Genomic DNA, 14541 nt, shown 5'->3' with positions numbered 1-14541 from the left:
TTACCGACGAGTGTTCGGTAACTCGGCGGAGCACAGGGGCACTCCATCCGGTCTGAGTCCACCACTGACCCACATGCAGAGCATAATGATGCTGGTGGTGGAGTCGGTGGAGTCGATGAAGAGCGGACTGAGCCTGATCCTGATCCTCAACCATGAATGACAGATACCACAAGGCAGCCAGGGACGGATACCTGGACCTGCTGAAGGAGGCCACTAGGAAGGACCTCAACGCCCCGGATGAAGATGGCATGACACCGACGTTATGGGCCGCTTACCACGGCAACCTGGAGGCGCTGAGGCTAATCGTGGCCAGAGGGTGCGTAAAAGAATTTATGACCGCTGTCTAATTATGAGCGCAAAGGTTTCCAGAGGCAGACCCAAGCCTCACCCACGTCCTGCAGGTCCATCTTTACTTTGGGAACGGGACTGCTGACAGTTTTAGACTAGAAGACCACAGTTTTATTACTTCCCTAAATATTTATAGTTGGGTTAGATTTGGGAGATTGATAAAAGCCGTATTTTTAAAATTTGGTTTTAAGTTATTCATTAAAATTATAATATTGGAGACTTGCTTGACCACAAAGTGCAGTATTTTTCTTAACAAAAATGTGAATTTTAAGAAGATCCTTTGATGAACAATATTGGTCAAAAATGACCCGACTGTGCTTTAATTTGCTTTAATATAGTTGTAATAAATTAATTTAATCATTCAGTATTCCAGCTAATCCTCCATTAAGTTCAAACGTCAAAAACGACCCTTATTGATTCCCTATGTTATTTGATGCATACCTGGGTGTCTATGCAATATCTATAGTCATTATAGATTATCATTAAATAATCCAAATATTAAGTGAATATTCTTTTTACCTAGTGCAGTACATCAAGTTCAGACGTGGGTTAGCACTAAAAAAAATCGTGACCCACGTGATTTTTTTCCGTGCTTGGATAGAAACATATGTAGTTTGTCCATGTCTGCAGGATTTGTATTTACTGGAAATAGCTATTTGCCTGTCATACAAACAACATTAAAATCTTGTTTTACCGTTCATACATTTTCAAAGAAGATATGTGACCGCAGTTCAAAGATAACTGTGTATACTAATTAATTTGTTTAAATCTAGCATCAAATTAAGTGTATTACCTCAGAAAGGGAAATAACGTTATCCCGCTAGCTTTGGACATATTATCTTCTCCCTAGCTAAGTTAACTTGGATAAAAATCAAACTACAGGACAACTGCAAGGTCAAAATCAGACAGAGGCAGATTTTGCGTTTTGGATTTCTCTTTGCAGAGTTGTACGTAGCATTACGATCAAGCAAAATGTAAAAATATAGGTGGTACATATCAACTTACGTCGTCTTGTTAGTCGATCACAGTTTGTATGAAATGCTGGTAAACAGCTTAATTCTTTAGCTTTTAAACACGCAATGGCAGAATATGGGGAAGCAACATTTGGTGCAATGTGAGAGAACTAAGTTGGCAATTTCCCAGGGTTTGAGTGCAGATGGCATAACATAGACTTCTGATTGACACAAAGTACTAAAGCAAAACTTTAACAGCTGCTGTAATGTTTTACAGAGACACCAGACTCATAATAGCTGGGGATATATTGAAGAGAGGTTTAATGCTGCTTCATATCATATCCTGGGAAAGATGCCATTCAGGTCTATTTTGTCAAAATATATTGTATTGTCTGACCTGCAGTAACATCAAGCTGTCAAAGGAGGTGAAGATGCTAACAGCTCATAATATGATAAAAAGCAGGCGAGGGTTATGTGAGCAGAAGTACCGCAGCCATGATTAGAATTTTACTGGGACTTAGATAAATTACGACACATAAAACTATCACGTATTGTCTCTGGATGATGACAAACGTATTGTATAATCTTTATTTGGTTTGGTTTGTAAAATTTGTTTATCTTGTCTTTGCAGTTTATGGCATTTTTATCTTCCTTCATCTCCAGACATGTTATCCTTTTGTTTAAACACTGTTTTATTATGACTTTCTGGGCTTGGCGCCACCAGTCTGTCATATGCTCTAACAACAGGGATATCTCTTACCCAGGACACCTTTTTACCTTTCTAGAGACATTTTTGTAACTCAGTGCTGTTACAACGATAATAAAGGTTTTTCTATTCTAAGCTGAATGGAGGCAAAGAAATCAGTTTAATGCTGGTATTGTTGTCCTGCTTGGTTTTGGCCAAGCTGACACACATTCCTTGTGTGAAAACACCACAACATGATCCATTAATAATGAATTGGCACTACAACAGCAGCTTCATGTCCATCCCATCAAATATTTAGCAGTCTTTATGTGACAACGCCGAAAGAAAGCTGGAGTCAGAACACAACACTTTTTAAAAACATAGTGTAGCACTGAGCTAAAATAATAAAAAAGAAATCTATTAAAATATACATTAAACACTTTCACACAGCGGTCTGGCAAAAAGTTAGCTAAATATTGGGAAAAATGCCCAAAACGAAAATATCCAAACGTTAAATAGTATTTCCCAAGAAATAACAGAGAAATAAAAGTAAATGCTGCAAGCTGGTTAAGTAAAGCTAAGGTATTGCCAACATTTTTAAATTAGCCAAATATTAGGGAAAAGTACCTTAGATTGGTTAGCATTATCAAACAGGTGACTAAGTTAGCCTGCTATTTCTTATTTTAGTACTGCAAAGTATCAATACAATAGCTAACTGAAGTAACTCAGGAAAACATAAAATGGCCATGCACTAAATATAAATTAGCATTAGCTGAAAGATAGCAAACAGAATTGTATTTGGACAGGGGTAAAAAAAAAGTATGTTCTTGGTTAAAACATTGTCAGTTAGAAGATTCATTTTTTAATTAGTGAAAGCGCTATAGGATATAGATTTTAGGGTCTGTTAAAGAAAACAAGTAGAAAACCTGTACACGTGCGTTGTAATACGGGCAGTGGTGGCTTAGTGGTTAAGGAAGCAGACTTGGGTGCGGAAGGCTTCAGGTTTGAGTCCACCAGCTGCCAAGTTAGGTGAGGTGAAGCGCTCTGAGCAAGGCACCGTCCCCACATACTGCTCCCCGGGCGCTTAAAGCTGCCCACTGTTTACTTTGGTGATGGGTTAAAGGCAGATTGTGTTTGTGGTTGTGTTTGTCACGGCGTGAATGACAAATAATTCTCTTTCCTTAATACTTAATGTTCAGACTCAAGGAATTCACTGTGTCATCACAGCCTGTGCACCATTGTGCTTTGTGAGTCAGGTGTAACAAACTCAACCTCCCCTGAAATAAGATCCAGCTTGTTTAGCAGAGGTGCTGGTAGGACTGTACTCATATTACAGGTCTGCAGTATAGAGGTAACCCTGAGGTCCTGGGTTGTAATGCAAGGCAAAATGTTGCCTATGTGTTTGGATCGCGGCGTTGTATTAGTAAAGTCAGTTTTGGGCCTGTCTTTTAAATCATGTCAGCCATATTTGAAAGCATGCACTAATGTTTTTGTGTGGTGCCTTGTTTTGGTGGACCTAAGACATGGTGGTGCATGGTGGTAGTGCAGTACGTTTTAAAAAGGTCTCATTATCTTCCCACTCATGCCAATGTGTTTGTTGGTTTCAAATGCTCAGTCATGACCTGGTTGTCAGTGGTAGGGCTAACTGTTAAGTCATTATTTTTAGGGATTGAATACCAACCTATGAATGATTGATTACATTATAGCAGTGGTTCTCAATTATTTTCTGTCATGCCCCCCTGTTGGGGACAGAAATCTGTACAAACCATTGTATGAGTTGCTGCCACCTAGTGACTGGAGGCTTGTTATCATTCAAGCATTACAGCAGTGGAAAACGTTTCTGCACCCTCAACCAAGAGGGGCCCGCCTGCAGTACTGCATTATAGGAACCTGTGTCATTCCAGTAATGCTTTTTTTTATACTGCAACCAACATCATTCAGAGTTAGCCTTTCAAAAGGCTTGGATTGTACAAACCATTGTACCATCTGTATCAGAGTTAGCCTTTCAAAAGGCTTGGAGAAGACACCCATCTTTTAATGTCATCAAACTGAAGACAAACCTTTGAAACTCTCACCAAATCCAACAAACAATAACATGTTTTTTATTCTGTCAGTTAGCAATAGGCGTAGAAAATGGCTTTTTGGGTGCTAACCTGAAAATATGGTGTTTTAATTTGGACATTCACGATTTGAACTGCCGCTGTCACGACCCCTGATGAAGGGTCAAGTCAAAAGTCATTCAAAGCCTAATTTATTTTACAATTTGAAGAAGCTAAAATGTTAAAAGAAATGTAAAAAGAAGATGTTAAATAAAGTCTGTTAGAATTTCAGTTGTATCTCGTGTGTTTTTCATGGCTCACAGAGGAAACCCTGACAAGTGTGACATATGGGGTAACACACCGCTCCACCTGGCGGCTGCCAACGGTCACATGAACTGCCTCTTCTTCCTGGTGTCTTTCGGTGCCAACATATGGTGCCTGGACAACGACTACCACACGCCGTTGGACATGGCCGCCACAAAAAACCACATGGATTGCGTCCGCTACCTGGACTCCATCGCAGCCAAGCAGACTAGCCTGAACACCAAGCTGGTCAGCAAGCTAAAGGATCGGGCCTTTCGAGAAGCCGAACGGCGAATCAAGGAGTGCATGAAGATGCAGAAGAAACACCGCAAACGAATGGAGAAGAAGCATCACAGGGAGGTCTCCGAAGCTTCTGCATCTGATGTCATGAGTTTTTCTAGTTACACTGGCAGCTCTGTTAGCCACAAGCTGCGCCATTACAATGCTGCTACTGTCAGCGTGCCATATTCACAGGTCAGGAGATTTCATTCTACTCTAGTCACATAATTACATCTTTATATTAACAACCACGTTGGCTCCTTTATGATGGAACTGTGTTTTCTCCCTGTTCTGTTAGGCTACTCTCCATGCCACAAATCGAGGGAAGACTAAAATTCAGAAGAAGCTGGAGAAGAGAAAACAAGGAGATGGGACTTTTAAAATCTATGAGGACGGAAGAAAAAGTGTGCGCTCGCTCTCTGGGCTTCAGCTGGGCAATGACGTCATGTTTGTCAAGCAGGGGACGTATGTGAATCCGAGAGAGCGAGGACGCCGCAACATTCGGGACATGTTCCCCCGAGACAATGACGATGCCATTTCACGTGCCATGAGCGAGCCGGACTTCCATGGGCCTGACATTGACTTTTCTGAGATCAGCACCGACTCTGGGCACGATTCCTTGTTCAACCGGCCTGGTCTGGGCACCATGGTATTTAGGAGGAACTATGTGAGCGGGGGCATGTTTGACCTTGGTCACAGGGATGAGGCCGGGACCAGCCATTCTGGTAATAATGTGCGTTTACGTAGCCGTCTACAGCCATATCCGAGTGCAGACGAAGATAGCATCGGCAGTGCACGCAGTCTACAGGAGAGGAATGTAGAGGAACTGCCCTGGGACGAGGTAGAACTGGGACTGGATGATGATGACGAACCTGAAACGAGTCCTCTAGAAGTGTTCCTGGCCACCCAGAGCATGGTGGAGTTTTACTCCATCTTCAGGAGAGAGAAGATTGACCTTGAAGCGTTGCTGCTCTGCTCCGACCTTGACCTTAAAAGTATCCACATTCCCCTAGGACCACGGAAAAAGATCTTGGACGCCTGCAAGAGACGACTGGAGACAATAGAAGACCCAGACTGTATAGAGGACACAGAACTATGACTTTGGAGACACACTTTACTTTTTTATGTTTGGAACCTGATTTAGCAAGGACGTATTGTTTATTATTGTTTTCTCTTTACACCAGCACGGTGGACTTAATGTAAAACAATGATTTAAAGGAGTGCCAACTTAGGTTTGATGGTTTAAAGGAATTTTACTCCAAAAGAAGTACAAATGATGAACAAACTTTGTTCATGTTTAAAAGTGCGACAAGTACAGGTGGAAGTTACTCGGATCAAATATCCAAACTGAATAGTGCACAAACAGACTTGAACCGTAACAAACCTTTGACATTGAAAGACAAGGCTGGATGTGTCTTGAAATTAGGTGAATGGATGGTATTGAGACCTGCTATGACCGAGTTACTGTTGTTCAATCCAGACTTCAAACTTTTTTTTTCCATTTTTTTAACAACAGGTTATGATGTCATGCTATAGCCAAACGTAACAGGCATGATACTGACAGACGCCAAAAAACGTCTTTTACGTTAAGGACGTATAGTGGTGTTTCCTCAGGAACTGGTTCTTGCTGCATAGCACTTGGCTTGACTTTGTTTTTAAAAATCCTGCATTTACAAATAGGTAAGACAAATAAAACAAATTAGTCACTCAATAACAGGCCAGATTTTCTCTTAAAACCAAACTTGCTTTTCCTCTTGTTTTTTTCCTTTCTAACCTCTGTTACACTGGCATGTTGTTCAGCTCGAGTCCCCAGCACTACAGGGTTGAACAATCAATCAGAAAGACTACTGCAGAATGCAGTACTGTGGCCTGGGATTGTACAGTACTTTATGCCTCGTGGCATAACAGACAAAGAGTTGATTGTAGGGTTTGTTTCCCTGAAGCTTGTTTGCCACCATGGGGCAAAACCCTACTGTTCTAAGTGCCTGCACAGCCTGATTTTTTGAATTTTAAACTGTCACTAGAAATGTAGAAAGGTTTTCAAATACAACACTGAGAGCTTGTTTTTCACACTGACGTCTGCAGACGTTTACATTCAGCAGGCTTCACTGCTTCTGCTCAGGTCAACTGCACTGAGATTATGTTTGGGTCAGAAACAGTGTTACATAATTTAAAGAACAGGACATTTGGAACAAGTTAAGTATTACAAACAAATTACAAATTAAGATGTTTGCTCCGTTGTTTCTTGTGTTGAGTGTTGTAAAAAACCTGATCAAAGAAAACTCAATCAAAGATTGTTGAAACGTGTCCTGACAAGTTATAGTTATTGAAATCAAACATCTGACGTTTTCCTGGTACTGTAGCTGTGTTTAATGGGTTTCTTTGTTAAAAATTTTAGCATTATTTTCCCTAAACAAAGTGACGACTCAGGCGTGATTCCAACCACACAGGTCTGTTTGGAGCCATAATTTTACTGCTTTTAAGACTTTGTTGTGTCTGAGTGTCAAAAATGTTTTGGCATCATCACATCCTCGGCTCTGCAGTTAACCCTTCTTTGTCACCAACAGAGGTTCACTGCCTTCTTATGTAAGGTCTGCCAGTGAAGGAAAGCTGCGTTGTGTAAGCCTTGGGATTTTTACAAAGAAATGTTGTCATGAGCCGCCAACGTCTATGGCGCTCTGGGCATCGTAACAACTGATAAAACGTCCAAAAGACCAAAGTGAGAACATTTTAGACTTCAACAGTGTATTTAATATCAACGCGGACCTGCCGGTTCAGCTTATTTGATCAGAGTTTTCACTCAACGATACCTGATCCTCTGTTTGTCCTTGTTTTTGTTGTAGGAATTGGCAGAGATTGAGATGGATGGGTTTTTAACCTGTTTTTTTGTCCTGCAGTTGTAGAGTAAAGGCCACAAACATCCACAGACAAATTCACAATTATTTTCAGAAAGTGGCTAACATTGACTGTACTATATAGTAATATACATGAACACTACAGTACATCATTGTCAGGAAATCCAACATAGATCCTAAAACTTCCCTTCAGCATGAATTTTGATAGTTCCCATGACGTTTTTGTTTTTTTAACATGCACTATGTTTTTTATGTTTCCCAGTTTTATGAATTAAAAATTAAATAAAAAAATCTGAAAATATAGCTAAATTATTTAAAAGTAACCAAATCTTAAATAAGGTTAAAGTCAGCTTAATTTAACAAATTAACCGTTTAGTTCAATCGATAGTTTGTAATGTCTTTAAGCTAGGCAAGTAGAAGCTTACATCAGAGAAACATATAATTAGTAATTTGGCAAATTAGTCAGAAAAAACACATTGCAAAAACAAAAATCCAAAAAAACGAAGGAAGGAAGGAAAGTGAACTATCTGTCATTGTGACACACAACAAAATGTGACCTCTGCATTTAACCCATCACCAAAGTGAGCAGTGGGCAGCAGTGTGTGGGGACGGTGCCTTGCTCAGAGCACCTCAGTGGTGGCAGCTGGTGGATTCGCACCTGCAACCTTCCAGACCCAAATCCACTTCCTTAACCACTAAGCCACCACTGCCCCAGGCAAGTTTTTAAAAATCTATACTTTTTTTTTTTATCGTCGTACTGATGTTGGTCACAGCATCTTACAGAATAAGAAATGCCCTACTTTGGTGGCACGCCATAAACACTATTATGAAGACATAAGTCATAGGTCCCGTGTTGTTCTTTGGGCCACACTTTGGACATGATTACTCAGCTGTTTAATAGGTGTCAGTACTTTGCATGTCAGTAAGAAAATGTATTTAAATCCCAGTTAATTTTCGCAAAGGCTGCAAAAAAGATTGTTCTTCCACTAATTCAGCTTTTATGAATGTCAAAAATTACCGCCATCTAGTGGCCACTTTGCAACATGAACACATTAACCCGTTTTTACTGCAGCTTTATTGTGAACATACTCTTCTGAAATGTGACATAAATCAAGAGAAACGTGCATTTTTATTTGTTTAACAAGTCCCTTCAGGAAATAGGAAGTCTACTGGGACTCCACAGGTAATGCCTCCTGGTAATGCTGTAGGATTGTCTCATACAATCGTCAAGGAAATCATTAACAGTAATGTGATTGTAGCTTCAGGCATTAAAATCTGTCTCATTCTCATCATAAGCTGGATTCACAAAGTAAACACCACCTGCCTGAGTGAATGCAATTGAATCGGTTGTGCCATTGCCTTGCAGGCCGGGAAGATCAGGCAACATGTTTAGGTTGTCAAACATTGGGTTGTCAAAGCCATGGTCTAATGGACCCCCGAGTTCACCGACATCACTGTTTCTCTTCAGTTTGCTGAGAGAAACCTGCCAAGACACTGAGGGCATTTGAATGATGCCCTTGTGCACCAAAGCAAACACAGTGACAATGAATGCGATCAAAACCAAACCTCCAATCACAGCCCCGACCACCACCCCAGTACTGTCTGCAGATTGATCGCTGCTGTTGCCAGAAGAGGCCTGAAATTCAGCCGCAGTGATTCCAAAGCTGGAGCCGTGAGTGCGGACATCCTTCAGTATGTCCCTGGCCAGAGCCTCTGCCTGAAGGCCTCCCTGTCCGTCTACAAGAACCACCTGGATCTCAGGTGAGGAGCCGAAAGGGATGACCCCCATCAAACGCTGCGACCTGGAGACCTTAGACATGGCCAGCTGAATGGATTTGTATTTTGGTAAGATGAGGAAGAGGTGGTGAATGCGTTGCCTGTACGTCTGCAGGTTGAAACCGGCGGTGAAATGGATGGTGACCAAGGCCCCGCACACGTGGCAGCAGTGTCCGACAGCTAAGAGGGGCTTCTTGCAGCTCAAAGCGGTGCATTTCACACGTGCACAGATCAGCTGATGGTTCACGGAGTTTCCGCACTCACACCCAGAAGGATCTCCACAGCCTGGACTTCCCACAGTGACCGCAGAGGATCCGTGGAACTGCAGCCGACCTGACCGTGAGTTGAGATACTGTGAAAACTCCGATCCACTTTCAAACTTCTTCCCCAGCACAGATACAGATTTAACAGGGATGGCAGACAGGCTGGAGCTAGTGTCCACTTTGAAGGAGGACAGGTCCTTGAAAACCACATCATCATACCGGCAGGGAACACTCTCCTCATGGACTGAGAACAAGAAGTTTTCACGCTGTAGATCATCGACAGTCACAGCTCCCTGCCACAGAGCTGGATCCAACCACTTCAGAGAGTCTGAGTCTTTGAATTTGGTCATGACACCTTGTCCACAACCTGGGTCTTGTCCTGCCATGACGTAAAACCCAGCTCCAGAATTCAGGATGAACTCTCCGTCCATTGGCAACCTCATCTCCTGCACGGCGTGTGTCGTTTTTACAAACACAGAGACTTTTCTTTGGGCTGAAAACCAAACTTTGTCACTGCCACATGGAACGTCGCCCTTGTCCCAGTTTGTCTTGTTCTCATAGTTGGTGTCAGGAATCCACTGCTTGTACAGGGCACCAGCTGCCCCCGTTAGACAGGAGAGAAGCAGCAGGTCTGTTGTTGTCATCATCCTGAATGTTTGTGAGACAGACTGGGAGGAAGTTCCATGACCTTTGTTTCCAACATCGTGACAAACACGAGTGGATGTAAACTGAAATTAGTGAGGCAGGTGGTCTGTAAAAGATTAACATCACCTGAAGGGACATTTCTATGTAGGCATTTCTTTCAGTTGTCAGTGGTTTCCTAATTCAAAGTTACATAATTTACCTTTACTCACTGCTAATAATATAAAAATATGAACGTGTCATCAAAAAGCTAATCCTAAAATACTTAAATAAAAATGGAGAAAATCATGTTGTAATTTGTCAAAACCTTAAGTAGATAATCATTTTCAAATGGTATCTGAAAACTGTGAGGCATTGTGAGTTTAATTTGGAATCATTTCCACACATTCAATCACAAAGGGGGCGGGGTCACACATGACCCCACCCTATTAGCCTAAACTAACAACACCTGTGGGCCATCAGTGATGAAGTTCTGTGAAGCTCCTGCAGGTAGAAGGAGCAGCTTGGGTGATTTTCTTTTGCTTTGTTTTTCTTCTTAATTATTGTTTTTTTTTAGTCAAAATATATGAACTCCTGGTTCCTAGCATTTCGCCTGTGACATTATAGTGTTCTGCCATATCTGTTTGGACATGATGAAGACCAAAGCTCATCAGATGTTTAGGACCAGCAACAAACTTTTGTCGAGGTAAACTTAGTCAATGAGCTGCTGCCTTCTGCTCTGGGACCATTTCCCTCCTTCAGCTATTGTTCCTAAAGAAGAGAAATGAGGAGTTATTCAATTAATTAAGTGTTTAAACCAAATAATTAATACATTTCAAGTACCAACAGGTTGAAACTAATAACAGATGATTTATTTTTTATTTATTTATTTTTTTTAATTTTGCTGCAGAAAAACACCTAATGACGTTGTGGAGGCCCACCCATCCAACATCGAAACTGCAGCACAGCTGGAGAACATCCAACAAGTTTCCTCTCCTTCCCCTTCTCCCAGTGTTGAAGTGGTGAGACAGCACAGCCACCACGTGGAGGCGGTGGTGGAGAGAGCTCACCACGGTGGTGGATGGCTCCTGTCCGGCATCATCTGCCTGAACGTGTTGATCCTGGGCTGTGCTTTTGTCGCCGGCAGTGCCATGAGCGGCGTCATCACGGGTGTGCACCTGCAGATCTTCCTCATCGTCCTCATCCTCCTCACAATGCTGTGGATGGTCTTCCACATGGTGGTCACCTCCCGAAAGGACCAGGGAGCGTTGTTCAAAGACAGCCACGCAGGACCTGTGTGGCTGAGAGGTCAGAGCTGATTTGTGTCTGAGTTTTATGAAAACTCAGCTAGCCAAACTTTAAGATACAGTTTCCAGAGGCAGCAGCTAGGCTAGGCTAATTAGAACAAATATAGCCTGAGGTTGACCAAACGTTAGCTAAAATAAGTCAAGCAGGAAATGCTAACGTTTGGACAAAGATATAATCTTCCAACTTTGTCCAGCTGTGGGGAAATGTTCACAAGACAGCTAAAAGTCAAACCCACTTAACTTAGTGCTGCACAAGCTAACATGTAGGGATACTAAATGTAATGGCCTCAGACACACACAAATATGGTTGTTTTTTTTTCCACCAGTGCAAACATAGATGTGACTGTAATTTTGTTTGTAGTTTTACTTCATAACGTCTTTGAACGTCCACAGTGGGACTGGTGCTGTTCGGTTTCCTCAGCCTCCTCATGGACGTCTTCAAGATCGTCAACTACGTGGGTTACCTTCATTGTGACTCTGCAGTAAAAGTGGCTTTCCCAGTCGTGCAGGCTGTGTTTTTGTTTCTCCAGGTTATTACAGTCATGCAATTAAAAAAAACACGCCCAACCCTAATGGCACCTTTAACCATTTACAAAAGGTCAAATAACAATAACTGATTCTTCTTTTAGACCTACTTCCTTTGGACTCATGCAAAGGATTGTGTGCAGCTGCACACAAACATTACCAGGTGTGTTGTTCCTCATGCCAGTTATCTCTTCGCCTAATGTTATTACAGCATGACATAATATGACATGACTGAAACCTGGCTGCAGCAGGTAATTATGTCAGTCAACAAAACCGCTCCTCTGGTTTTGCTTGGATTTCCCATGATTCAGGTCAGTGACTGTTGGGTTATGTAACTGGAAGATTCTCCGTGTTTCTGTTAGACTGCATTTTGCTTCTATACGGTTTTAGATGTTAGTATCAGAATATCCAGAAGTTCCATCAAACTCTTATCTCTTAAGAAATAAGAGAAAATACTATTAGAAAATACTGAGAAAGGAATATATATATTATTTTGGTGTTGGTTGCTGCTGACTTTAAAGCTCAGAATAAAACCCCTGTGGTAGATGCTTTTACACACAAAAAATACCAACATTTTTTTCATGCGGGTTTTTCTGAGTTTTTTTCATTTTGCTGATTAAACCCAAACCTGAAAAGCATCAGGCCATGAATGTTGTTTACGTCTCCATGTGATGTCATTAGGGAGAACGATTAACTGAGTTGCGCTGCTGATGCCAAAGTATTCTGGTATTTACAAAAGTGACCGACGGCCCAAATATACACAAAATATTGCTTTAAGGTATCACACGTCAGTCACACGTTAGTAAAAGTGCAGTGTAAACCTTTGTCAGCCGCTTCTAGATTACATGATCACTGGCTTGTTTGAATTGATTGTAATCAGTGTGTACATTTCAGGTGTGGTCTGACCCTGACTCTCTCCACTAACCTGGTGTTGTGGATGGCGGCCGTGACGGAGGAGTCTCTGCACCAAACTGAAATTCCCGACTTAAATACCAGCGTGTCACACAAGATGTACAGAGGTATCGGGTTTAACCTGCTTAAAATGAATATATATTGAATAAGTCAAGTGTTGCTTAAACCTTATCCTTACTTCAGCGAGTTATGATTACGGTAAGGTGAAGAAGTGTCAGTGCAGCCACTCGGCGTGCGACACCTTCAAAGAGGCCTTCTACTACATGTACCCCTTCAACATCGAGTACAGCCTCTTTGCTTCCACCATGGCCTACGTCATGTGGAAAAACGTGGGCCGCCTCGTGGAACATCACAACCACCACAACGTCAAGTTTCGGCCCAAGGACATTTGCGTGGGACCCCTGACAGGAGTGCTCATGGCGGTGGCGGGACTCGTGACGTTCGTCCTGTACGAGCTGTACATTCTACAAGAGGAGAAGGAGAAGAGAAACAGAGCTCTACTCATTCACTTCATCTCCAATATCGTGATCGTGAGCCTGATGTCCATCTCTACTGCCATCGGCTGCATCATCTACCGGCTGGACCGCAGGGAGCACGTATCTGAGAAGAACCCGACCCGTACTCTGGATATGGGGCTGCTGGTGGGGGCGTCAATGGGACAGTTCATCATTAGCTACTTCTCCATCGTGGCTCTGGTGGCGTTGGGGGCCAAAGGTCACCTCAACGCCCTGAACCTCTCGTGGGCCGTGCTTGTCGTGCTGGAGCTCGGACTCCAGAACTACTTCATCATCGAGGGCCTGCATCGCGAGCCCTTTCATGTCATGCAGGAAGCTGCTCTGCACACAAACGCGCACACTTTTCAAGAACACGCAGAGAGCGTCGAGCGCGAGAGAGGTAAGAAGAACTACTTCCTGAATTCTTACGCTGATAAGCTGAGCTGGAAACGAAGAATCTTGAAGGAAGTTTGCGCCTTTTTACTGTTTGGAAATGTCATCGTAAGTTGTCCTGCCTCTTTGTGATTGATTTATCTGAAATCAAACCCATTCTTAGTAATGAATTCTCCTGTTGACAGCTTTGGATCATGCCTGCATTTGGTGCACGTCCCCAGTTTGATCACACCACAGAGATCAAATTCTACAAATTCACAATGTGGGCGGCGATCGTAAATGTTGGACTTCCTTTTGGAATCTTCTACCGCATGCACTCCATCGCTAGTCTGTGTGAGGTCTATTTAACCTCGTAGGTGAACCAGCTCAGTTATCTGTCAGTATGTCATGTAAATATTCTAATTAAATAATTGTATCAATAAACTGTTTTTAAACAAATGTAGGTTGTCATTTAGCATTCATGGCTTTGTTTTATGCATTATTTAAACACATTTGCATGTAGTAGCTGATGAGGGTAATGTTTTATTGATCTAAACAAACATTTAAAAAAAAAAGAGCATGTTTTATAAAAATACAAATAATTAATTTGGCATAATTTGCTAAAAATCTGGTTTATTCATTTAAGCTGTGCTGTGTTAATATTGACATTTGCTGAATGATGCTGGAGTGAGAACTCAACTGTGAACCTAATATGGAACTTGGGAGAGTTGTTGTATGGCCCACGACTGTGCAACTACGTTTTCCAATGTAGAGGAAAACTATATCTGTGCCGATGTGTTTCTGAACTG

At 42.0% G+C, this 14541-nt stretch overlaps 3 protein-coding genes across 3 annotated transcripts; 2 read left to right on the top strand and 1 right to left on the bottom strand.

Annotated features, from left to right (window-relative positions):
* The first annotated feature begins 18 nt into the window (after nucleotides 1-18).
* On the top strand, nucleotides 19-8035 carry ush1ga (Usher syndrome 1Ga (autosomal recessive)). The gene is made up of 3 exons (XM_008329535.3): nucleotides 19-316; nucleotides 4349-4802; nucleotides 4906-8035. The coding sequence occupies exons 1-3, from the start codon at nucleotides 153-155 to the stop codon at nucleotides 5704-5706; spliced, it is 1419 nt and encodes a 472-aa protein (XP_008327757.1). The 5' UTR covers nucleotides 19-152; the 3' UTR covers nucleotides 5707-8035.
* A 487-nt stretch (nucleotides 8036-8522) lies between these two features.
* amn (amnion associated transmembrane protein) lies at nucleotides 8523-10376 on the bottom strand. The gene has a single exon (XM_025064759.1). The coding sequence runs from the start codon at nucleotides 10146-10148 to the stop codon at nucleotides 8724-8726; it is 1425 nt and encodes a 474-aa protein (XP_024920527.1). The 5' UTR covers nucleotides 10149-10376; the 3' UTR covers nucleotides 8523-8723.
* A 183-nt stretch (nucleotides 10377-10559) lies between these two features.
* On the top strand, nucleotides 10560-14297 carry LOC103392807 (proton channel OTOP2-like). Its single transcript, XM_008329537.2, has 8 exons — nucleotides 10560-10650; nucleotides 10750-10828; nucleotides 11033-11430; nucleotides 11823-11959; nucleotides 12059-12117; nucleotides 12849-12973; nucleotides 13050-13861; nucleotides 13939-14297. Exons 1-8 carry the CDS (start codon nucleotides 10608-10610, stop codon nucleotides 14107-14109), a joined length of 1824 nt encoding a protein of 607 aa, XP_008327759.2. The 5' UTR covers nucleotides 10560-10607; the 3' UTR covers nucleotides 14110-14297.
* Nucleotides 14298-14541: the final 244 nt, after the last annotated feature.

The sequence above is a fragment of the Cynoglossus semilaevis genome, chromosome 17 (genome assembly GCF_000523025.1).
Source record: "Cynoglossus semilaevis isolate Cse_v1.0 chromosome 17, Cse_v1.0, whole genome shotgun sequence".
Lineage (NCBI taxonomy): Eukaryota > Metazoa > Chordata > Actinopteri > Pleuronectiformes > Cynoglossidae > Cynoglossus > Cynoglossus semilaevis.
The sequence above is the reverse complement of the archived record's forward strand: the minus strand, read 5'-3'. Positions and strand labels throughout refer to the sequence as shown.

What these genes read in the sequence shown, in the direction of transcription:
- amn (XM_025064759.1), bottom strand. Translation starts at nt 10,148, where the DNA reads ATGATGACAACAACAGACCTGCTGCTTCTCTCCTGTCTAACGGGGGCA.
- ush1ga (XM_008329535.3), top strand. Translation starts at nt 153, where the DNA reads ATGAATGACAGATACCACAAGGCAGCCAGGGACGGATACCTGGACCTG. An exon ending in AGGCTAATCGTGGCCAGAGG is followed by an intron (nt 317 to 4,348) that starts GTGCGTAAAAGA and finishes CATGGCTCACAG; the next exon opens with AGGAAACCCTGACAAGTGTG. An exon ending in TCAGCGTGCCATATTCACAG is followed by an intron (nt 4,803 to 4,905) that starts GTCAGGAGATTT and finishes CTGTTCTGTTAG; the next exon opens with GCTACTCTCCATGCCACAAA.
- LOC103392807 (XM_008329537.2), top strand. Translation starts at nt 10,608, where the DNA reads ATGAAGTTCTGTGAAGCTCCTGCAGGTAGAAGGAGCAGCTTGG. An exon ending in CTGTGTTTTTGTTTCTCCAG is followed by an intron (nt 11,960 to 12,058) that starts GTTATTACAGTC and finishes TTCTTCTTTTAG; the next exon opens with ACCTACTTCCTTTGGACTCA. An exon ending in CTGCACACAAACATTACCAG is followed by an intron (nt 12,118 to 12,848) that starts GTGTGTTGTTCC and finishes TGTACATTTCAG; the next exon opens with GTGTGGTCTGACCCTGACTC.